The sequence below is a fragment of the Culex pipiens genome, chromosome 2, assembly GCF_016801865.2.
Source record: "Culex pipiens pallens isolate TS chromosome 2, TS_CPP_V2, whole genome shotgun sequence".
NCBI lineage: Eukaryota > Metazoa > Arthropoda > Insecta > Diptera > Culicidae > Culex > Culex pipiens.
Genome location: NC_068938.1, coordinates 163,453,829 through 163,478,888, shown reverse-complemented (window position 1 = coordinate 163,478,888; position 25,060 = coordinate 163,453,829). Strand labels below are relative to the sequence as shown.

At 38.3% G+C, this 25,060-nt stretch overlaps 3 protein-coding genes across 3 annotated transcripts in view; 1 reads left to right on the top strand and 2 right to left on the bottom strand.

Annotated features, from left to right (window-relative positions):
• Window positions 1-7,899: 7,899 nt before the first annotated feature.
• Window positions 7,900-8,869, bottom strand: LOC120416741 (MRG/MORF4L-binding protein). Its single transcript, XM_039578576.2, has 2 exons — window positions 8,405-8,869; window positions 7,900-8,346 (listed from the first exon to the last, which is right to left on the bottom strand). Exons 1-2 carry the CDS (start codon window positions 8,787-8,789, stop codon window positions 8,141-8,143), a joined length of 591 nt encoding a protein of 196 aa, XP_039434510.1. The 5' UTR covers window positions 8,790-8,869; the 3' UTR covers window positions 7,900-8,140.
• Window positions 8,870-13,420: 4,551 nt separating this feature from the next.
• LOC120416740 (nuclear pore complex protein Nup75) lies at window positions 13,421-15,807 on the top strand. The gene is made up of 3 exons (XM_039578574.2): window positions 13,421-13,548; window positions 13,610-15,315; window positions 15,373-15,807. Exons 1-3 carry the CDS (start codon window positions 13,519-13,521, stop codon window positions 15,728-15,730), a joined length of 2,094 nt encoding a protein of 697 aa, XP_039434508.1. The 5' UTR covers window positions 13,421-13,518; the 3' UTR covers window positions 15,731-15,807.
• Window positions 15,808-21,126: 5,319 nt separating this feature from the next.
• LOC120416722 (pre-mRNA-splicing regulator WTAP) overlaps window positions 21,127-25,060 on the bottom strand; it is a 37,897-nt gene continuing 33,963 nt past the window's right edge. Inside the window, exons 3-5 of the mRNA XM_039578548.2 lie at window positions 22,999-23,123; window positions 22,596-22,929; window positions 21,127-22,514 (exon numbers count right to left, since the gene is read on the bottom strand). Of these exons, the coding sequence (XP_039434482.1) occupies window positions 21,712-22,514; window positions 22,596-22,929; window positions 22,999-23,123 (1,262 nt within the window). The 3' untranslated portion in view covers window positions 21,127-21,711. The remainder of the gene's footprint in view (window positions 22,515-22,595; window positions 22,930-22,998; window positions 23,124-25,060) is intronic.

Sequence of the window (25,060 nt, the reverse complement as noted above, 5' to 3'; positions counted from 1 at the left end):
TATAAACTTCTAAAATATTGCTAATTCCTTGATCATTTAATACAAAAAAAAACTAAAACAATCATTTCATACTAATGAAAAGTATTTCTCCTAAAGCTTGCAACAGTAGTTTGCAGTTCAATTTCGAGTATTAAACATGTTTTGTATTCATGCAACTGGTTAATGTTTGATTAAGGAAATATGTTATTTATTTATAAAAATCTTGTAATACCCTATCAATCTCAAACCTGTAAAAATTTTGGATGTATCAGCTAATTCCAAGCTGAATCAGAGCAGGCCGGTGTTATTTGTACACAAAAATTATGTAATAATCTATTTGTTCTTGAAAAATAATATTTTAATGCGGTTTTATGATTTTAATTTCTGAATAAATCCCACATATTAAAAAATTCGGTTAAAACTAAATTTTGTTTAGCGGCTTGCAACCTTCTACAAAGTTGTTTCTTGTATTGTTTTGCACTTTTTGATGAGTAAATGACACATGAAACACATCATTTGACAAGTTTCCTGGACTGTTATTTAAAAGTTTCCAATAAATGATTAAGGATTTTAAAACAAAAAACTTAAAATATAGATATCTCAGAAATTTCCCGATGAAACATTTCGCTCTTAGAAGCATTGGAAAGCTGAGAAAATTTCCTATAAGATACTTTTGAAAGTAGCGATGACTATTTTTTAACCTTAAGGTTGCCTAGAAAACACGCCGTGTTGGGCAAAGTTGTAGGGTACGCCTTATAAGGAAAAATAGGTTTAGAAGAAAAAAATCTCATTTTTTATTTCTTTATTTACTTACCTGTCATTCTTGAAGGTGGAAATAAAAATTGAAATAATAAACTATGATCTCAACATTTGAATGAAAAAAGTGTTTTAAAGTGCATTTTACACCTGCCCAGTTGTTTTGCAATCATTAGTTTTCAAAATATCCAATTATTGAAGAGGTTTTTTTTGCCCAAAAAAAACTTTTTGCGGTGCTGTACATTGGAATTCCACAAAAATTGAAAATATTTTTGATCGATCCACATGCTAAATATGATTTTAAACGCAGGAAAATGTTTTCAGTTAATTAAAAATTACGAAATTGCAATAAATGATGCATTCGACTCATTGGCATATAAAAAATATTTTTTTTAGCTGTTTGTTGCATAAATACCTACTATTTAGGAAAGAAATGGAAATCGATTGGAAACTTTTCAGAATACATAAAAAATTTACAACTTCTAGTTTCAAGCAATTTTTTGCCATTTTTTTCGAGCCAATATTCAAGGGGAGGCGACATTTTTTTTGGAAAATATTAGCAACGGCCTTTTTAGCTTTAGTTTTTTTTGTATTAAAAATATGAAGCAGTACATTTTTTGTGATATTATTTAAATAGAATTCGTTCTGAATGTAGAGTATGCATTTTATAAGGAACCAGTCAAGAATAATTTAAACTCTCAAGAAATCGCTCCCTCTCTTTTGTTCTGCTGTTCGTAAAGCTGTTTCTTGACCCTTCATACAAGCTGTAAACCTGAATATATTTATTCCATAACTTAGCTTTGGTTGCAGGCCACCAAATTGTAGCCTGGATTTCATCGTGTTGAAGTGTTGATTTTCCAAGTTCAGGTTGCTTGTCGGTGTATCTTATTTTTCCAGAAATAATCTTTCATATCCGTTCGGTTTTAACATAACGATCAATTTAAACTGTTTTTTAAACGTCGTACAATATATGAAATAAAGACGATATTAATTAAAAATAAAATTACTACGTCAACATTTAACTACGCTTTATACATTAGGGTCTACCAAAATTGACTTTTTTAGATCCGGTGGGCATCTTAGGCATCCGGTTACATCTTAGGCCTTTCAGGCCTAAATTTTGAAACGAGCTGTATGTCCAAACTTTTAAACTGTACATTTTTAGTTACCCTTTAATTGTGATTCTTTTATGCAAAATTTTAGTTGATTTTGGAAAAAAAATTGAACGTACAGGTAGATGTGGCTATTATTATTACATAGAAAGTCAAATGTATATTTCTTTCAAAGAATATTTGTTAAATAATTACATTTTATGAAAATTATAAAATATGACTACCAAAAATGTCATAAGCGTCATAAGCGTTTAAGTTCGCCAAACATGTTCGCTGTAGTGTAATGGGCAAACAAACTGTTTTTTTTTTGTCAAGCGTTTTTGGTTGTGTCTTGTCTAGTTTGTTTGTTTGTTTGTCATAGTCTAATACCTCCTTTAGTATTTGTCTCCAAATCTTTGTAAATGCAGTTTACCATAAGAATGGGATGGGCAGCATAAAACAAGATAAGTCATATTTCTTGTAGTAAAAAGTCTACCAATTCGACCTCCAAATTTGTTTCTTTTTTATAAAAGTGACAGTAATCATTGTTTAAGTTTATTGATACAAAATAGATATTAATTTCAAATTTATCAAACCTTTGTGAGACTCTTATCATTTCTGCCTTACTTCCTTGACGACGACCGTCGCGAGCGTTTTTTTTATTCTAGCGGTCTCCGCTCATTTTAGTCAGCGTCAAACTTTCTCTCTATCATTTCTGAATGTACGTCAGATTACACATTGAGCTCTCTCGCAAGAACAATATTTGAACGAGTATTTGTCCCTCTCAGCCGTTTTGTATTCGTTTCGATAAGGCTCCTCGTATGAAAAAAAAAGAAAAAAAAAAAAAGGCTCCTCGTACTTATGACTCCAAGTGTGTTGGTCAACAGCCCAAGTTCTTGCCAACAGTCAGCAAAACCTGCAAATCAGCATCGCCGACACTTCGGGGATCTGGGTGACCTTTCGGGGTCTCCACTGCGCGCCACTTTGTCATAATTTCAACTGCCTCTACCTTATTGCGCGTAACGCATAGCAGATTTTTGTTTCAGAAGTTTTATTGAATCCGATTGGGGTTGCAGAAGCAAAAACAGACGCAAAGAATTTCGCAGGTGGTAACCGACGAGACCCTTAAGAAAGTGGTTCCCAAACACGCACGCAAGAAATTCCGTTGGTCATGCGGCAATTTGGTCGCGCCACAATGCAATTTATTACCCACCCCAAATTAATGAATTATACGACCTGACGAGTCGGACTTTTTGTTTCTAATCTTGATTTACCTCGCGTCTGCAAAAGGGTGCTTTATTAAAATTTGCTTCGATAAGTGGCCGAAATCTCAGATTGGTTCGCTGAGCCAAGAACAAAACGTACATAAAAACGATTTTACTTTCGAAAGCAATCTTTGAATAAATTTTCGACTTTCGGCGGCACGCAAAGTACCGATAAAGATGGTGATTGGCTGCTGGTCAGTCAGAACATATTATGCTTGAACGCGAATAATTTGAACGAAATTCTAATCAAGCGCGATATTTCAATTTGATTGGCACGGAATGTGGGCGGGGTCAATTGGACACGGTTGACCTCGCCGGGTTGGGTGAAATTTCATCATGTTCTTATAATGAAAGTTTGAGAAACAAAGGCTCTCCAAATTTGATTACAACTCACGCTTTTTTCATTCCTTCATTTCTACAATTTTATGACCAACTTTGGATTTTCCTATTTCAAGGTTCATGTTACGCAATTTCGACTGCTTATAAACCCAAAAACAAAACAAAAACTACGTTATGACTTTATTACAACCACCTTAATTGTTTGTCATAACATTTTCTCGCAAAGAAGCATAATAAAACAAACACCTTTGAATTAGCATAGGCAAGCAGCTTTTAAAAAGTGTCTGGCCACGTGGTTGAGAAGGTACTGAAACGAAAGGAAAGGAGGTCAGTCAATCGAATGAAGGGCAAGAAACCTCCAAGCTGAGGAATGAATCTTGAATGTGACTCATTGCTTTTAGATTTGATGATTGTTAAGGCCAATGCAAATATTTTTCAAAGTATATGTCAGAAATTTGGTTTGGTATTCAAGATATTTTGGATTGATATTTAAGATATTTTTGAAATAGTTATTAAGTATTTTTTAACAGCAAAATGTGTTGAGCATTTTAATTTCAATGTAAAAAAATAACATTATATTTTCTTTCGATATTCTAAAATTGGTATTGAATTTTTTAGAAAATTTTCTAACTCGCTGGAGAAAACATCAATCAATCGGATTTGGTCGATTTGGTCAAACTACTTCTACTTGTAAAAAGAAGTCATTTTGATAGAAAAAAAAACACTTTTAGGTACAACAACATGAAATCAAAAATGGAGTTATTTATTATCACCTAAACTCCCAAGCTCGAGAAAAAGGGGGAATTTCCATACAAATTCCCCCTTTTTCTGAGCTTGGGAGTTTAGGTGTTATTCATATAAAAATTAAATAAAACAATTATTGACTCTATTTCAGACGTTTTAAGAAAATTAATTCAAAAGTCGCAAAATTACAGCACTGCTAAATGCTTTTTACCAACTAGTGTTTTTACTCAAAAATTTGCGTTTTCAGTAATTAAAAACGTCCAACAATAATGATTTTGCGCAACTCTGTTTTTTAATCCATCCCATCAACACTAGAGATCCTAAATAGGGAGACTGGTCTAAGCATGCTAAATCGATCTGGCAACGTATGTTTTGAGCTTGGCAACACTGATAAGTTTTGCTAGGCGTAAAGGCAAATGCTCGTTTGTATACGTCAAACTCGTGTCTGTTTGGGTACGTCAAATTCACTTCGACCAGTCTTTCTATTTAGGATCTCTAATCAACACCTACAATTTTGCCGAAGGTACAAAACCGATCAGAAAATAAAATTCAAGGTACGACTACCGATTCTCGAATATTTTAAAAGCTGCCAAAATAGTAAGTAGATTTGAATGGAAGAATAATTACGCAAAATGCTTTTTTGGTAAAATAAAAACAAAGGAATGGAAAGAGCAATTCCAGCCCATAACAGGAATTTTTTAGGTACTTTTTTCTCGACCCTCTCCGATTTCAATGAAATTTTGTAGACATGTTATCCTAGGCATATATAAGCCATTTGTGTGTATATGGAGCCAGTTTCAATCTATAATGACAAACTTGTAGTAAATTTTACGGGCTTTCCGAAAAAAATACGCTGAAAGAAAAGAAACACTCCACTTTTATGAGATTTTTTTGATTTTTAAGTTTAAAAGTCAAATTTGAAGGTAAGCCCACGATTTTTTTTCGTTCAAAATTTTCGTGAAAATAGCCTAAGATGTTACAAAAAGACTCACGAAAAATGCAGGCTGGAGCAATTCACCTAAAAAAATACAAAAGTCATTTACTGAAACTGTTTTTTTTTTCAAAAGTGCTCTAAATATCAAAATTTTCAAAAACCGACCACGAGAGTCGATTCTCCAGACAATTTTACATAAAAGTCTTCATATTGACCATTGTCCTAGTCCAATCTTTGTGAAGTTACAGCGGTTTTAAAAATAAAAATGATGAAAAAATAGGTTTTTTGATGGTGTTTTGCAATTTCTATTATATGACAGACTTGATTTTTCAGTCTCGAAAATATTTTTACCGGAAAGCTCGTCCATTTTCCCATAAGTTTGTCTTTAACCCACGAGGATGATCCTTGAATTTTTACTTACTGCAGTTTGAACCATTTTTCAAATGTTTTGTAAACAAAAATTATCAGCTTTTGTAAACTATGCATGCTTAATTTTGGTCTAAAAAAGAATATTTTAGGTTTTAAATATTTTACATACTAAACTTGTTTCATTTTGGACACAAATGTTAAGTTTTTATGTGAAATTGCTGTACATCGAAAATCAAAAATTGAATGATTAAGAAACATGTTGCTTAAGATTTTTTTAAAATGTTGAAAGGGGAATCAAGTTACCCCTAACATTTTGGAAATGCCGGTTTAAAATATTTTTTTCAAACGCTTGGCATGATTCGCAGAGTTCATCTGATTAAATACCCTTATCAGCCAAACATAGTTGAATGTTCATTTCATGCAAAACGTTCATAGTTTTGTGAGAAATTGAGTTAAGTGCGATACAAAAAAGAGGATCAAGTCTCCCCACGCTCCCCTAATCATTTGAAATAAAAAAGAGTTTCAAAGCGTCCTAATAGCAATGTCCTGCTTTCCAGTAAAAATTTACACAATTATCTTAAACGAAACTAAATTAATTTTTTGATGTAAAATATTTAATTAATTAATTAATTCGGTTTTATTGGTGAATAATCAAGATACAATCAGTTCTTTTGCAATTCATAACAGAGTTTTGGAGTTCCTTTCAGCTGTGTGTTGCATCATAATCCATTTTGGAACAATTATTTCTATAACTATGGCACTAACAAGAGCAAGAAAAATAAAAAAAAAAACTTGCTAAAATTGCAAAGGAAAGGGGAAAGAAAGAGAAAAAGCTTATAACTAAATCACAGTATTTTATCCTTTGTAGATGTGCTTGATCATCAGCTCCCCAAGGGCTAGAAATTGCTCCGCCTTGTTACGGCAGGTCCGAAACCTCGACATCATCTCCCCCGCGAGAGCAAAGAACTCTGGCAGGGTGAAGAGATCTTCCCCGGTGACTTCTTGCTGGGCCGTATTGCCGCTACCGGCAGCAACCACGCTGGCAAACGATCGCCCCCAGCCAGGGGGGAATGCTGAGTTGTCCGCGGGAACCGTACGCTGCCCAGCAGCCGGCACGGTTACGCTCGTACTTCGCTGAGGAGGGTGGGACGCTGCTGCTTTCTTCTTCCTCTTTTCCTGCTCCTCGAGGTAATTTTTTCGTGCACTGCATCCACGGTAGTTGCTGGTATGGTTACCTCCACAGTTGGCGCACTTGATGCGCGCCTTGGTTTGCTCTGCCTTGTCCCCCAGGTCCGCCTTGCACGGCAGTGCACACGCCTCAGAGAGGTGTGTTTCGCCGCACTTCACACAGCGGGGCGGGAGGTTGCAGTTCCGCGAGCCGTGGCCGAATTTCTGGCAACGGTGGCATTGTGCTGCGTCCGACGGGTTCTTTGAGTAGAACCGCCAGTTTACCCAAAACCCGTCCAACGCCTTAGTTCGTCGCAGGTCTTGAATCTTGACGGTGCCGCGGTCGAAGTACAACAGGTACAGTGTGTGTGTACCTGTGACTGTTGTCTTCCGCGAGAGGACTTTTATGTCTCGCGGCGTTATTCCGGCACCCGAGAGGTCCTTCTTGAGGTCGGAGATCGGGCGGTCTTGGTACCCCTGCAAGACGACCTTAACGGCTGTCTTCTGCACGGGGTCGAATGTGTAGAACTTGAAGTTTTTACTCTTCAATTTCTCCACAACCAGGTCGAAGTTCTTGTTGTCAAATGTGTAGACTTGCACTGACGACTTACCGATTTTCAGACAATATCCGAGGCCTTCCAGCAACTCGTCAATATCGTCCACCAACGTGTCCAAAACAAAAATTGGAGGTGGTCTACGTTCCTTTGGAGAATTGTTCGTTTTTGGCGTCGGCACTTTTTTCCGTGCACGACGATCGTCATCGTCGTCGTCGGTAGTGCTGCTACCGTCGGTGTTGTTGTTGTTGTTTTCTTCATCGTCGCTCAGCATCTGGAACTCGTTCCTGATGGGAATGTTGGCGGATGTTGACGTGTTGGTCGTGGCACCGGAAGTACCTGAACGGGTTCGCACTGGTGATCTCGGAACATATCCGGGATGTAGTAACTTTTTGTCGATGCCTTCTGCGCTCACGCTCCCCTGCGCGATGGCGGTCGACACGGCGTTGGTTTGTTTACCTTTTTGCACACGGCCGGTAGACGAACTTCGCGGGTTTTTCGAGGCCGCACTCGAACTGCCATGGCCACGGCCGGCCTTTGGCATGCTGCAGGAGCAAACTCGCGGATAATCACGGTAATTTACGGCGAAAAAATCGAAAAAACTATGGAGCACTGAGCACTTGACTGCTGCTTGCTCTCGTGCTTACACGGAGGATGATGTAAAATATTTATTATACGAAAGAAAAACAACATAATTTTCGTTTATTATAAGTGTTTATTTCGATTTATATTGTTCCACAAAAGAACAGTTCTCGATTAAATTTTCAAAAGGCCCTATCTGCATAGGAAACCCATGAGGGATAGGTTGTTTTGAAAATTTAATCTAGAGTTAAAGAATTTGACGTAGATACATAACAATGTATTGTTTGATTGTTATTTTTATAATTTGCTTATGATTTAAAATGTTGCAGTCTACAACGCTAATGTAATACAAACTTAATCCTAAATCCGTCGCCGCTTGGTGCTCTGTACATTCGGTGGCGTACTTGCCGGACTAGATGCGTTCGGCTCCAGCGATAAAGATCCACGGGTACGCTTAGGCGGTCGTTTCGGCGTATTGTCCACCGGAGCAGGTTTATTCTGCTTGACTTCCTTCTCCTTTTCTGCTGGTTTGTCCTTTTCCTTGTCCGCCGGTTCTTTTTCTTTAGCTGAAATTTGATTGTAATTAGAAATGTATCTACTGAACTACAATAAACTTCAAAATACCTGTAACTTTAACAGCCGCATCCGGTTTTACTTCCACCTTCTTTGCTTCATCCGCCGGTTGTTGCTCTTCGATCGATTTCCGCTTCTTTTCCAGCGGATAGTCCGCCTCGGGCAGACTGAAATCGGTCTCCTCATTAGGGAACGGAAGCGGATCTTGCTCGTCCAGGGCCTGCAGGTTGTACATTGTCCCGAGATGAGACCACACGGATTCGCTGCTAACCTCCCGGTTCAGCGCTTTCGAAAGCCGCTCCACGACGCAAGCGATAAAAAAGTGCCGATTAATGCCAACCGGCCGGAGACCGTCCATTGCGAAGAACAGTTGGATTTCATCTTCCGGGGACCACTCGAGCGATTCGTTGTCCGTTTTTTCTCTAACCGTGGCCATCTGATAGTGATTTTAAGTGAAAACTCGAAAAACTTGTACAAAACCCGAATAAACACAGTAACTCGGAATAGGAAACAAGTTTGTAAACAAAAATCTGTCAATCTGTACACGTACAATGCTGGAGGAGTAAAATTCCAAAAAAGTTTGAGCAGGCCAGGGGGCAGACACTTTTGTTATACATAGTAAGAATAGGTATACTTTATAATGAGGTATATATTGCAGATTGCAGCGATTTTTAGACAATCGTGCAACTTGTGGAAAGCTCTATACAAAAGTGCACACCTCAAACTACAGCAGAAAAAAACTGTCTAAGACACACACCCTAGTTCGAAACTGTTCTAAAGTGTTCGAAAGCAACAAAGCTCAGTCGAGACACGCACCACTCTACCCTGATAGACTGGGGTCCCGCGGTCGTGCGATTCGAAGCGTTATCTGCTCGATGTCGATTAAGTCCTGCCATTTTCGAGCGATTGTCGTGCGTTGTTCAGCGTTTGCAAAAAACTAGGCAGGCGATGACACAGTTATGGCTATGACAGTTCATTTTTGGATGGTTGCCATTGTGATAAGTTTTTTTTCGGTGTTATATTGTTTCAATTTTCTATTAAAATTAGTGCATGTCAGCTTTGCGGAATAATGGAAGAGGTATACAAATGCAGCGTACAATTTTTGATTTCATTTTCCTCAATCAACATTCTCTTTCAGACAAAGTCAAAACATGCAACTTTTGCCACCGAAGACAAATTCTGAGTCGTCTGAGATCTTGAAGGCTCGCCTCTGCACTTATAACGCCTATTATATTGTTATTTAATTTATGATGAGAAATAAAAAAAATGCAATTTAAATCTGTTTTGTAAACATCTAATTATCGCAAAAATTCGAAAATTAAACGTCAGACAATGGCAGGACAATCTGAATAACAAAGTCGCCCGAAAACGGCCCGACAACGGCCCGTCAACGTCGATTTTCTCAAACGTCGATTTCGACGATCGTCGGACAAAGTGTTGCATATACGCACGAAAAGGGCCCGAATTCCGTCGGACAAACCGACGGAATTCGGGCCGTTTTGTCGAGCCGTCCGGCGGTTTTCGGGCCGTTGTCGGCCCGGTCCGTCTGTCAGGGTAGGCGAGCGGGGGGGGGGAGAAGGGGTAGGATTTCAAGTGTGCAAATATTTGGTGTGCAGTTATGATTTGCAAGGGTGGAGAATTTGGTGCAAAGTGTGCAATAAATTTATTACACGAAACTTTCGTGTTGATTTATTATTTAAACATTTGAAAAAAAATGCGTTTTTTTAGCCAGAACTGGTGATGATTCAGAAATTTGGTGCCAAAAAAACTTTTATGTAAAATTAGATGCTCAACTTTATTGCGTACTAAAAAATCCGAAAAAGCGTATTTTTCATCAAAAAAAAAAACATAAAAAACTGATATTTCGTGGTTTTTTGTAACATTCCAGAGTAATTTTTTAAGAGTGTAACAATGTGCTACAAAGTTGTAGAGCATCCCGCATAATCAAAAACCATCGGGGGAATAGTCCAAACTATATTACTACTAAAAGAGATGTAGTTACCACATACTTAACCATTATCATATAGTTACGGCACTATACAAAACCATAACGAAACTGATCGTCAAATGATGACGTTTTTATTGAAGTAAATCTAATGATTCTAACTATTTTTGAACTATTTGGGGTACAATAACCTTACACTAAACAGTTCGGATTGTTTAGACAACGTGACTCAACGAAAAAATGTAAAAGTCCAAATAGTTCAAACAATTTATCAACTTTATTGAGAACAATATAGCAAAATTCCACAGATTTTAGATTTTTATAGTCAGAACCTGTAAGAACTAAAAACCTACTATAAATACTATAGTAGAACACAATTGATGGCGGCCACATTTTTTTCGATAAGTTTGTATAATCCAAATAATTTGTCAACTTACATGAAGTAAAATTACTATACACCATACTATTTTGAATTAAAAATTTCTATAAGTCCAAATAGTTCAAACAATATTTCAACAGTATGGAGTACAATTACAGTTTGTTATATAATCCAACTATATGTTAAACGATTGGTACAAAAATTTCAACTTTTATCAAGTAAATTGATCACAGTCGATTCCTCTGGATGATAGAGAACCTTCAACACCCCCACTTCTCCTCAGATTATCAGAAAACTCCCCAAAAGAAGAAAAATGTTACGAGGGCTCATGAAATTGACTTTCACTATTCCAGAAAAAGTAGGCATGCTGTTCTTACCATACACCAAAAATATGTGTACTACATGGTGGACTATTACTGTTCACTATAAAATGAGTCAATTGTTTGGACTACTTGGACTTATCGAAAAATACTTGCCCCCGAGCTTGCTCCCTTCTAACACAACATGTCACCAAAACCACTGAAAAACCACCAACAGATATAGATCAATCGGATAAGGCGGCAGCAGTTCGGCAGCAACGTAAATAACATCACATATAATGGCGGTAAACATTCACCAACTATCGATAGAACTTAAAAATCAAATTTGATTATATCCGAAGTAGTTATCACAACAATTGTAGGGTTCATTTTTGCGGTCTTTTTTAAAGTGTCGGCAAAGTAGTGTCGGTAAAGTAGTTTTTCAGAAACTATATAGAGAATAGTCAATTTTTTGGGCAATGACTATTTGACGTAAAATCCAAGTTTATAAAAATATTTACATATGTATGAAAACCTCATATAGTTTTCTGCCTAACAACTAATTTCTCATATAGTAAAATCGACCAAAACTATTTTGGGAATGGAATTAATGGTTTGATATATCGTACATATATAGTTGGGTTACAATTTAATGAATAGTAGAGACCATTTGATAAATAGTTGAGTAACTATTTGTCATAAAGTAGTTATATAGTTCATGACTATGCGGGATACAATTTCGCGGGCAACTTTTTCAATTTTTTTGTGGGTTGGCAGAGAATGATCCAAATCTTAATCCAAAAGGATTTTTTTTAAATTATTTTGAAATTTTATGTTAAAACAGCTATTTCAAAGAAACCTCTTTTTACGCGATATTTCATATTTTTCATTTTTAGCAAAATCGAGATTATCCCGCCAAGGAATAAGATGGCGTTCTAATTTTAGATTAAATTTTCAAAAGGTCCGATCAGCATAGGAAACTCATAGGTTGTTTTGAAAATTTAGTCTAGAATTAATCTTCTGAAACTTTAATTGGGTACTATGTAAATTATTATGTACAAAGGTAAAAAAAACACGATTAAAAACTATCTCTGATCACTTTTTTTCATTTTAAATGCAAAAAATATTGACAAGACAACATTTTTCGATGGATCAACTATGGTCCCCTCGAAACGAGCTGTCAAGTAGGACCTTTTCTGTCAAGAAGGGCCGTGAAGTAAATTGTTAAAAATTGAATTAAAAATCCATTTAAACGGTGCACATCAACCAGAGCTTTTGCTCCAAGCTTTTTTATACAGATATTGTAGTATTTTCGAAACTACGGGAACTATCGATATATTGTTTTATTCAAAAAAATAAAAAAATATAAAAATTTAAATAACAACAAATAGTCTCAACATTTGAATGCGAAAAGTATTCTAGAATGCATTTTACCACGCATTTTACACTAGTTCAGTTGTTTTGCAAACATTAGTTTTCAAAAATGTAAGTTTTGACGGAATCAAAAATTGGGTACTACAAGATTAAAAACCATTCCTGATCACTTTTTTTTATTTTAATGCAAAAAAAATGACAAGACAACATTTTTGCGATGGATCAACTTTGGTCCTCTTGGAACGAGCTGTCAAGTAGGAAGATTAAAAACCATTCCTGATCACTTTTTTTTTATTTTAATGCAAAAAAAAATGACAAGACAACATTTTTGCGATGGATCAACTATGGTCCTCTTGGAACGAGCTGTCAAGTAGGAACTTTTCTGTCAAGAAGGACCGCGAGGTTAATTTTTTTAAATTGATTTAAAAATCCATTTTAAACTCTTTGTGGTCGTACAAAGGGTCATTGTACTCAGAAAAATAAGCTTTTTCGCTGAAAACAATAATATCAGCAATCTAAGCTTCATTTTAGGACCCAATTTTAACGAAAAAAAAAAAAACGTTTCGCGATAGTGAACATCGAAATTTTTCAAAAATTCAGGAGATTTTTAAATCAACCCAAACCTGCTAAAATTGATGCTAAACGAAAGGAAATGCATTTTAAATTGAATTCAGCTGATTGCACATAAATTTCCATTGAAATCTTGAAGTTTTTAGAAAAAAAAATTGCCCCTTTATTTTTCGGGCCAACTTTGAAGGTGGGGGTTACAAAAACTTTAAATAAAATTAGTACCAGCCTTATAGGACCTTTTCAAAAAAATAAATAAAAAAAACTCTAGAATTTAACTAATGTTGTTTGGTTTTGGCTGCCGATGCAAACAGATTCAGGACCCTATTCTGAGATTTGAACCTGAACTTCAAAACATATTCGCAGTGTCCTTCCCCTCGCATGCCCCTTTTTGTTGTCTCGATCCGGCCCTGCCCTCGTCGTTGTTGTTGTTGCTTTGCACATTTGACAGCTTTGAACCTCGCGCAACAAACTGTCACCGCGCTTGAAACAAACAACAGAAAACAGTCGCCGCAACGAGAAGCCGCGCGCTTTGCCTCAATTTTGTAAAATTTGGATTTTTGTAGATATTGTGCGGTTAATCCTTGGAAATTTATTCAAGATGTCTTCAAAAGAAAGCTGCCCGGTTGTGGTAAGTAGGTTAACATTGATTTACGTAGGACGAATTGTATTTCCTTGGTTTCCACTCACAGAACATCCCGTGCAACTTGGGAAAGCGGCACGGCATTACTGCGGCATGGTTCACCGAGGACAAGATCTCCGTGACGGCGTACAGCAACCAGCTGCTGCAGTCGGTAAATAACCGGCCCCCGGTAAATGCGCCTGTCAAGGTAACGCACCTGGCGCCGACCTTCATCCTGGACGAACCGATCCTGCGGAGTTTGGTGTCGGAGTGCTCGAACGTGTTCCTGAACCTGCAGGTCGTCAAGAGCAGCTCGCCGGCGGCCTCGATTGACTATTTGAAGATATCGCGGACGTATCGGAGTGCGATTCGGGCTTGCTTGGAGAAGTTGGAGGATTTGATAACGAACACGAAGCCGCGGGACTTGGAGCAGTACCAGAACTATGTGACGATCTTTTACTCGGTGGAGTACATCTGGCATTTGGTGGAGATATTGATCGTTGATTCGAACTCGGCCACGGCTGTGGTGCCGAATTTGCTGGAGTGGGTGCAGTATCACTTTCCGACGGCGAACCGGATGGCGACGGAGCTGCTGCAGCAGGGTCGGGATGTGGACTCGAACGAGGAGTACTGGGGCGTGGTGAAGGGGTTGATCATTCAGGGGCAGATTCAGGTGGCGAGGGCACTGCTGAGGCTGCACACCAAGTCGGAGATGGTTTGCTTCGAGGTGGCCGAGCAGATTCTGCAGACGATGCCGATTTACAGCGCTTACGGGGGGCTGTCGGTGCCAAAGTTCAAGTCCCAGTGGCAGTACTGGTCGGCAAACGCGCGGTCGAAGATTGACGCGGGGATTCTGGCGGCGGAGCCTGACTTGGAGGAGATTGTGAAGCTGGTTGTTGGGGATCGTCAAACGTGGACGGAACAGTGTCGGTATGCGACCAGTTGGTTCGAGTACTTCCCTGGATATTTGTTCTACACGGAGTCAACTTGCAAGTACTACGAGCTGGGGACGTTTGCCAACACCTGGCTCTCGCAGTGCATCAGCACCGGCGGAATGAACGCGACTTATAAATATCTTGACAAAATTATCCTCTCCGTCATGGAGAACAATCTGCCCCAAGTGCTGCACAACATTCAGAACATCTGCGACAACAAGTGGTTCCTGACGCACCTGGTGGATCTGCTCTACCACTGCGGCCAGCTTACCCTGTCCACCGGAGGCACCGAAGACCAGGACGCGGAAAAACTCTTCCGCGAATCGCTTCTCTACGATTTCGGCACCCTTCTCATGTCTCGTAACGCGTCCCTCTGGGAAGTCGGCCTGGACTATCTCGAGTTCTCCAGCACGGAAGGCCTCGGAGCTCGCGAAGCCCTCCTAGCCCGTATCCCCATCCGTAACGAGAAGCAAGCCCTCAAACTGATCAGCGCCGCCAAGAAGAACAACTTCCCAGCCGTCGAGAGCGAAATCTGCAAGGTGCTGGTAAAGCGGAACCTCGCCAACCGCCTGTACGGCAACGCCCTGGAGTGGGCCATCCGGTCGCGGGACAGCTTCTACGTGACGGCCGTCGCCAACATCTTCCTCGAGCACTACTGCAACACCGGCGAGATCATGTGCGAGGACGTGATCGCGAACGTGGGTGCGAAAATGTTCTGCTCGCCGCGGCTCATCTTCCTGGTCAAATACTACGACTTCCGTCAGTTCTACCGCGAGCGATCGTTTGCACAAGCAGCGGAGCTGCTCATCAATCTGCTCGATTCCAAAATCACACCGAGCTAGTAAGTCAAAATCAATCTCAACTCCATCAACAGAATAACCAACATTAAACCTTCCAGCTTCTGGCCATCGCTCCTCGCGGACACCATCCCCCTCCTGGAGTTTAAAGAACCGGTCATTCCAACCAAGGAAACGTACACCATTCTGCACCACCTGGAGTGGGACCTGGTGCCGATGATTGAGAAGCGCAAGGAGCAGCTCAAGGGAGCTAAGACGGCGGCCCAGCAGCAGCAAGGACAGTCGCAGTCTCAGCAGATGGACACGGATGAAGGGGACGATAACAACCAGACGTTGAATGCAAAGTTTGCGCCCAACTTGCTCAACAACTGCACGGACGATTTGGTGAAGTTGCTGCGGTTGGCGTGTACGCGCAATTTGGCGCGGGCGTTTATTATTGAGAACACCGTTGCGGATTAAAAGGGGAAAAGGGGAAGCGTTCTTTTTGATGATTTTCTTGAAAGTAATAAATGTCGTTGTTAGAGTTAAATGTGAATGCGTGGTTTTTGTAAATAGAGCTTGGGAATTCCTCAAAATCAAAAACAAAATCCTACAAATCCTAATTCTTTGCTCCAGATTTGGGCAGACTTGCGTTACTGTACTGACCTTCCAGAACAGCAACATCCTACCTCAAATTGTTTTATGAACTAATTTACTTCATTTCTGATTAATTACCCACCCTCAGTAGGGCTATTTGGCTAAGACTTTGAAAAAATCATTTTTACTGTAATTTTTTCCTTTTTACGCAGTAGGTATCTCAAAGGTCCAATCTTTAATGTGTTTAAGGGGATATGGGAAGGTCCGCCATATTGAGTTCACGAATCGAGTTTTCAAAAGCAGTTTTTTTATGAAAATGCCATAACATAAGAAAGCAAACTGTCGAGTTCAAAAATCTGAATGAGTTGAGGATAACCTTGTCGGCAGCTCTGTTGTTCTTCAGCTTCCTGATTTCCCTCTCCACCGTCTCCAGATCAGGTGCTGGGAACTGTTCATCAGCTGTGGGTGGTCCAAGGTTGACTCCTACGCCGTCTCCATTTGCACCGTTCTCGGTCTTATTGCGCGCTAAGTCTGTTCTTTGTGGGGTTTTTTAGGGTTTCCTTTTGCTTTTAGAGTTTGTAATCGCAAAAATATGTATTAATTTTATAGAAAATTTTCTGAACTTAATTTTTTTTTTGAGATGGCCGCTTAGGATCACTATTTTTAAAAATAGAAAAACTGCAAATATTTCGCTGAAATCAAATATTCGGTGGCTATATCTTGAAATCGGGGTACCAAATTGATCAGAAAATTCACTCAAAAGTTACAGATTTTTTTGAATATTAACGTACAATTTTTGTATGGACAGCTGCCAAAATTGTATGGAGACTTGTACGGGGGAACCAATTACATAAAATGGCTTCTTTGGTGATATGATAGAGAAGGCCCCACAAAGTTTGAGCCAAAAATGCAAATAAAATCCATTTCCGGTTTTGGTAGAGAATTGCTCAAATTTTAGGGTCCACAAAAGGTCACAAAACAAAAATTATGAAACACAGAAATTCTCAAAATTTATTTTCCCTAAAAGAGCACTCAGCTGGCAAAATCTAAACTTAGAAACATGTACCCTCCCTGCAAAGGCTTATGAATTGATCTCAGTTGAAATCTCTGAATTGCAAATTTAACATCCTGGAACAGAACTGCTGAATTCTAATAAAAACACAAATTGAAAATTGAAACACAGAAATTTAAAATTCAGAAATTGAATAATAAATTCAAAAATGCGTATTTGTAATATTAAAAAAAAAACTAATATTTTACTATTGAGAAATCAAACAAAAAAACAGGGATTAAAGAATTTTAACATACAAATATGCTTGTATAAAAATTTATAAATCAAAACTCAAAGCTTAAAAAAAATCAAATCATCCACAAAAAATAAATGTACTAATTTACAAATCCAGAAAAACAAACAAAGGTTCAAAAATTCTAAATTTTAAAGTACGGAATTCAAACCTTCAAATATTTACATAACAATGCTACAATTTGAAAAAAAATCTAAGAAATGATAATTCATAAACTTTTAAAGAAGAAGTTAAGAATTGAGAGATTCAAGAAGATACAAATAAAGAATTTTAAAAATTTTAGAATTCAGGAATTTGAGGTTTTTTCAATTTAGAAATTCAAGAATTTGAGAATTGAATGATTTGATAATTTTAAAATTTAATTCCAGAGTTTAAAAACCATTGAATTTTAGGGTTTTTTTTAAATATTTGTTTTTCGTAAAAGGAAAAAGCCCAACAATTATCATTGTCTTGCAGAAACATGAAAAAACATCAACAACTTTTAAATTTTAAAACAGAAATTTCGAAATTAAGAAATTTTCCAATAACAATAACATTTTTTTTAATAAAACGTGAAAATTATAACAATTCTAGATTAAATTTTCAAAACAACCTATCCCTCATGGGTTTCCTATGCAGATAGGGCCTTTTGAAAATTTAATCGAGAATTATTAGCAAACATACCAAAAAACGGCAAAACTAATAAAAATTACCTGAAAATTCAGGAAATATTTTTTTTTAAATTCCTGAGTTTCAAAAGAGGGTTTACGAACAGAATGCGCAACTTTAATTGACCTATTCCTTCCAATCTCCGTGATTAGCTTAAGCAAATTTACAAGAAATTTTCTGAACTTCGAAAAAACAAAATTTCCAGAAATGAACACTCATGGGCTACCTAGAAGGTTGGTTAATTATTTAAGGATTAATTTTGAAGGAAATTTATGATTATGTTGAAGACCATGCATTAACCACGTGGATTTTTTTTGGAAATCTCAACCCCCTCCCCCCAAAGTACTATTTTTCGATTAAGGTGCGGAAAGGTTTTACTTTTTAGCACCCAAATTAATGCTGAAATAGTAGTTTTTGCAATTCCGTCGTGAAACTACTTACTTTTCCTGTCATTCTTGAACGACGAAATAGCCTACTTTTCTGTACCAAAAATAACAGAATCGAATACACTTTTCAAAATAAATGCTGAAAAGTTCTACTTTTCAGCACTGAAATGGGTGCTGAAAAGTTGAACTTTTCAGCACTTGTTTCGAAAAGTAACACTTTTCAACATTTTTTTGATTTAAACGATTTATTGACAAAATACATGAAAATTCGACTTAAAATTTCACTCAATGGGTGTTTTTCGAAATTGCAAAAAATGTTGTATGGAACTCGTTGCAAAACTTGATTTTTTCAGCACTCGTCGTATTTATCCAACTCGGTGAACCTCGTTGGATAAATGTACGACTCGTGCTGAAAAAATCCTCTTTTTGCAACTTGTTGCATAAACTACTATTATGCAACAAGTTGTAAAAAGAAGATTTTTTCAGCACGAGTCGTACATTTATCCAACGAGGTTCACCGAGTTGGATAAATACGACGAGTGATGAAAAAATCAAGTTTTGCAACGAGTTCCATACAACGTTTTTTGCAATTCCGAAAACACCCTTTGAACAGAATTATAGGACAAATGTCCATGCATTGAGTCAATGAATCGTTTAAATAAAAAAAAAAATTGAAAAGTACAATTTTTCCTAACAAGTGCTGAAAAGTTCAACTTTTCAGCATCCATTTCAGTGCTGAAAAGTAGAACTTTTCAGCATTTGTTTTAAAAAGGGTTACTATTCGAGTCTGTTTTTTTTTGGTACAGTAAAGTAGGCTGTTTCATCGCTCAAGAATGACAGGAAAAGTAAATAGTTTCACGACGGAATTGCAAAATAGTAGTTTATGCAACAAGTTGCAAAAAGAGGATTTTTTCAGCACGAGTCGTACATTTATCCAACGAGGTTCACCGAGTTGGATAAATACGACGAGTGCTGAAAAAATCAAGTTTTGCAACGAGTTCCATACAACATTTTTTGCAATTTCGAAAAACACCCATTGAGTGAAATTTTAAGTCGAATTTTCATGTATTTTGTCAATAAATCGTTTAAATCAAAAAAATGTTGAAAAGTGTTACTTTTCGAAACAAGTGCTGAAAAGTGTTGCTATTCGATTCTGTTATTTTTGGTACAGAAAAGTAGGCTATTTCGTCGTTCAAGAATGACAGGAAAAGTAAGTAGTTTCACGACGGAATTGCAAAAAGTACATTTCAGTACTGTTTTTGGCGATGAAAAGTAGGCCATTTCGTCAACGGAATTGCAAAACCAAATTTTAATTCTCGATTAAATTTTCAAAAGGTCCTATCTGCATAGGAAACCCATGAGGGATAGGTTGTTTTGAAAATTTAATCTAGAATTCCCCAGCATACAATACCCTTCCAAAGAGTATTGAAAATAGAGCGCGGACTCGGTACAAATTTCAATTTTTTTCATGGTACCAACCAAAAGTACAACCGTAACGCCTTCGATGAGGCGTTACCATTTTCAGGCGTTATTAAAGTGGAAGGAGATTTTTTTTTTCATCATAGCAATCTCCTCCAAACAAGCAGTGACAGTTTTAAAATAAACAAACCCCGACCGTGGAGAATAAATCGCGATCTGCTAAAAATCCAGATCTGGTGAGTACAATAATTGTGTATTAGCATCATCAATTATGATTAATTCTATGTTGTCACAGTACGGCAAAAGAAAGTGGACGCTGAGGCGCATCTTATGATGATGACGGACAGATTCGTGGGAAGCAACTCGGCCGTGTCGTCACATTGTAGCACCAGCAGCAGTAGCTCAACGGCGAGCAACACTACCTGCCACTTGGGCCACTTGCAGGCTGCATGTGGCCTACGCTTAAGCAAAGGAAATCCGCATAAAGCTTAGCAGTTTGGACTAGGCTCGCCGTACATATTCAAGTCCGGCATCTAATGACCTGCGGAATCAACTAATGTCCTGCGGAATCAACTCACCACCCTTACCACAACCCTGTTCGTAACGTTCGCTGGCCTCAACGCAGGTTCACGGATGGTCGGCCAGAACAATACATTGTTTCGGAACGGCGGGAATCGACGATGATATCCGTGGTATTGAACGACTACCGCTGCTGCTAACTCAAAGAATGGTTCTTTTACACAAAATGTCAATTATTTAAAAAAAATGCTCTAATAAAGGAATAAAATTGTCAAAAAAGTTTTTTATAAGACTTTTTTTGGTGCCAAAATTAGCTTGTGACTCTTAATGACTCCATTTTGCATTGAATCTGCACACGGCCCCAAGAATTGCTTCCCTGCCGATCTCGCGCACTTTGTTTACGGCCCGAGAAGTTTTCTACGATACGTTACAGTTAGTTTTAATCTGTATTATTGTAGTTCAGAACTCCGTAGGCTATAAAACCCAACCGGACCTTAGTTAAACTCTATTAGTAATAAATCGCCACTTATGGCAAGTGAACCGTGGTCGCACGACTTGATCGTTATTCACCGTCTGGAAGAGTTTCGCTTCCAATTCCCATACAGTCTACTGGCCTTTTTCCTTGTGTGGACTGGGCTACGAAGAGACCTTAACCAGTTATCCAAAATATTCGCATACACCTGTAAGGTTGAACTAGAAAAAAAGAGCTGAAGGTCGGTTCGCATGATTGACAAAAAACACGATTTGACAGTTTATTTTTCTAAAAGATGAAAATATTTGACAGCAGAAAATGTCACCAAAACAGTAACGCCTAAAGTCCATTGAACAAAAACTTGTCACGCTTGATTGCTGAGATTATGCTGAAGGGCTGTGTACCTGTGTACCGCGTTACGGGGTCAAAAATAAATCGCCAGTGTACCCTCTCATTTCCCTTCTCTCTGACCCTTCCCCAAATGATTTCTTTCAGAAGCTGATAATCAAAATCCACACACGACAACACACACACTTTGTATGAATAATTTAACTGTATTTTTTCTCGAAATAATTTAAATTACACATGGGTTTTTTTAGTGTTGTTCTTACTGTTGTTGTTGTTGGTTTTTTTTTTGCTTGATTTACAGTATTAAAATTACAGTTTTCTTAGCTGTTTAAAAATATTGTTTTGTTTTTTTTTTTTGCTGGACAAACGAAAACGGGCGGGAAAAAAATCCTTTCCACTTGAATTAATTTAAGACGCTTCTTTTTTCTGGTTTAACGTTTAGTAAGTTTTGCTTGGTTTACTTTTTTGTTTCTTTTTTTTGCTGGGTTTCCACTATGTCGATTAGTTATTACTTTCACTTGTTTGTTTTTTTTTTGTTTTGTTTTTTTTTGCTAACGCGTGATTGTTCGCTCACTCTCCCTAATCAAGTTGCGTCTAACCGTTTGATTTTCTACAATAAGTATTATTGTAGCTAGTTTGTATGTTTGTTTTTGTTTTTTTTTTAGCTTAACGTTCTAATTTCAATGTTGAGTGATTTTCTCAGGAGTCTTGTCGCGCCGGTTTTCCCAAACACAAACACTCACTCGCGGTGGGGGGGGTGGAGTTCACTCAGTTCGCACCGTTGGCAGCGAAACCGCCGTCGGGCGCGTCATCGTCCTCTGCCGGGTCGGCCGACAGGACCGATGCCCTCCGCAGCTTCTTCACGCTCAGCTTGGGCGGTGCTTTGCCCTTGCCGGACCGGGTCATGCGCTTGCTGCTGGTCGTCGTCGTGGTCATTTCCTGGTCCTGATCCTGCTGACTGTCGGGGGCCAGCATTTTGCCGTTGTTGGAACCGTCCTCGTAGTGGCCACTGTCTTCCTCGTCGTCTGCGCCGCCGTCCTGTGGGTGGAGATCGTCCGAATCTTCGGCGTAGTTTCGCTTCTTGCCACCAACGCTTTTTGCAGTCCTGTTGTTTGCTTTCTTATTGTTACTACCGGTTGCACTAGTAGCGTTGTTACCACCGCAAAGTCTACTGTTGGCTTCTTGCTCGCCAACCAACTCATCACCACCGTTCGGGAGCAAATCCGGATTGCTGTTGCCACTAACACAGTGCGTCCGATTCTGATCAACAACACCACCACTACTTGAACCACCACTTTGTTTCACCAACTTATTGTTACTCCCATTCACTAGACCCGACTCCGGCTCCGGCTCCGAAGTGTCCATCCGGTTAGGGTCGGCGGCCACGGTGCCTTCTTCGCCGCCGTTGTTGGTGGTGCCACAACCGTTGACGTACGAGCGCAGCTGCAGGACCTCCTTCTCCAGGGTTTCCTTCTCGTCCTTGGTGTGCTTCAGCTCCTGCTGCAGGAACACGATCGTGCTCTGCATGCCCTCGACGTCCTCGTCCATCTCCTGCAGGAAGTCGTCCAGCTCTGAAAGTGAACCACACAAAAGATGATAACGGTCAAACTTTGGACATAATTCTGGCTTTAAATTTTCAAAAAAATACTAACCCAGTTGTGACTTTTTGACCTCCTCGTTGTAGCTCTTTTGCAAGGCCAGTTCCCCCTCGAGCTTCGCCAACCGTCCGTTCGAGGTCATCTTGCCCAGTTCTTCGTTCTCCTGGTACAGCAGCCGGCACTTGGCCATCAACCGTTTGCCGGTGTTCGAGTCCGGGGTGAACTTCCACGCGGACAGCTCGTTCTGTGTTTCCTCCAGCTTGGCCTTGGTCTGCTGGAGTTCGTTCTTGAGCTTTTGAAAGAGTATGTTGACGGCCGGATCGAGCAGCGCCGACCGGAGGGCGGCCTGCCCCGGGGCCTGGGCGGTTTTAAGCTCGGCAATTTGACTCTGTGGAACGAGAGAGAGAGAGAATAAGTAGTGACTCAACTTTGACTTAGATGAGCTCGGAAAACTTACGGCAAAGTCTTGCATCTCCTGTTCCTTGACGGCGAGTCGCCGGGCCAGAATCCGCTCGCGGCGCTGAGATTCGACATACTGTTGTTTGAGCTTGGACTCGGATTCCTTGATCGATTGAAGTTCCTCTGTGAAGGTGAGAACAGGACAGCGTTTGGTCAGTGATTGAAATTTTTGGAGACTACTTAATAAATTTGACAAAAAAAGGGGCAATGGGAGTTTCGAATAAGGGAAATCTTTATGTGTGGTAGATTTTTACGAATGTGGTGCAACTTAAAAAAATATTTAAAATTAGAACGACCAAAGGACGCAATTTCTCAACAGCTTGTGCGTGCATATACAAAACATGTTTTTTTAAATTCAAATATGTTTAAAAAAGGACAAATTCTACATCAGATCGATCCAAATCCTTCTCGCGTTCTTTCATTGCGGATTTCTAAGAAAAAAAAATCTTCGGCCAGTGAGCGTCAACGAGGAAAAAAAAGAAGTGATAGAAAGCTTTTTGCTGGTAATCACGTGATAGAAGAAGAGAACTCACAAAATATAGGGACGGTCGCTATACCCTCTGAAATTTTGGTGTAGGAATCATCAAATGATTGTTTTTTTTTTCTCTATCACTGGGGTTCTTGTTTTTTGTTGTCATGCTATTCAGTTGAGGTATGGGTTATTGAAATATGGTATTTCAAATTCAAAAAATATCCCGAGTTAGTTTTCAATAGATCCTGAGCGTCATTTGTAAATAAATTTGGTTTTAGATCGATTCTCATTCAATTTACGAATTAATAATGTCAAAAATGCTTTATTAACAATTTAATTTCTGCACGTCTTTTTAATGCTCTTTACTGAAAAACAATTAAAATTTGATTTGTTCTAGACTCTAGAGAAAAAATGAAATAATTGTCGGAAGACGTGTTTTGTGAAAAAGTTACCTGTTGGCTCGGAATTTGCTAAATAGTTCCAGCTGTCAACAAATTGAACAATAATAGGTTATTGATAAAAAAAATTGCCCAGCGACCCAAATCAGCCAAATGTGGCTAATTGGCAGTTGCATTATCAAATTAGTAGTTTCAATGTTCCACCACTAGATCACATTTTTGGGGTAATATTAGAGCTCAGCATCCCAAAATAAGAAGAGTTACTTTCGGATCGCAATTTTGATAAATAAAAAAAGGAAAGAATTTTTCAAATAGTAAAAAAAATATTACCAGGAATTAAAATGATTTAATTTTTTTCGTTGAGTGCATATTGCGATTGCGAGTGTGATTTCTTCAAAGCACCCTCGAGCTCGATAAAGGCCTCCAAAAACGAAACATAAAAAAATAAATCTCTCGCGCAAGATTGAGCAAAAAAAAAAAAAAAAACAAAGGAGATCTTATTTCTAATTTATGTCTATCAATTTTTATAATTAAAAATTCTTAGTTCAAAATTAATAAAAATTAAAAACACAGATCTTATTTTGAAACTATTAAAAAAATATGAGTTTTTTAAACTTTATCTTTTTTAATTTCTTAAACCTTTTTTTTTAATTCAAAATTAACAAAATCAAAATTTAAATAAAATAATTAATTCAATACAATTCGGTGTTATTTTGGAGTTCCTTTCAGCTGTGTGTTAAATCTCAATCCATTTTGGAACGATTACTGCTTATAACTGTAATTTCTTAGTTATAAGCAGTAATCGTAAGAGTAAGAGTAAGACAAAAAATAGAAAAAACTTGCTAAATTTGTAAAGGAAAGGAGATAGAAAAAGGAAAATAAAAAAAAAATATTCCAACATCATCAACAAGAATAAAAATTCGAAAATTTAATTATTTTGAAATTACAAAAGTGCAAAATTCTGAAATTCTTAAAAAAACGAAGTTGACTTTATAGCTGTCGGCCACCATTGCTAGTACCAACCACTAGTGTCTTCCTTTTTATCTACAAGGACTTCGCCGCCCTGGGCTTCTAAGTGTATGAAAGTATGGCACGGAGCGACGGCGCCGAATACCCATACTTACACAAAGAATTTTAGAGCGCCCGCCGCGGGATTCGAACCGGCGACCTCTGGATTGTGAGTCCAGTGC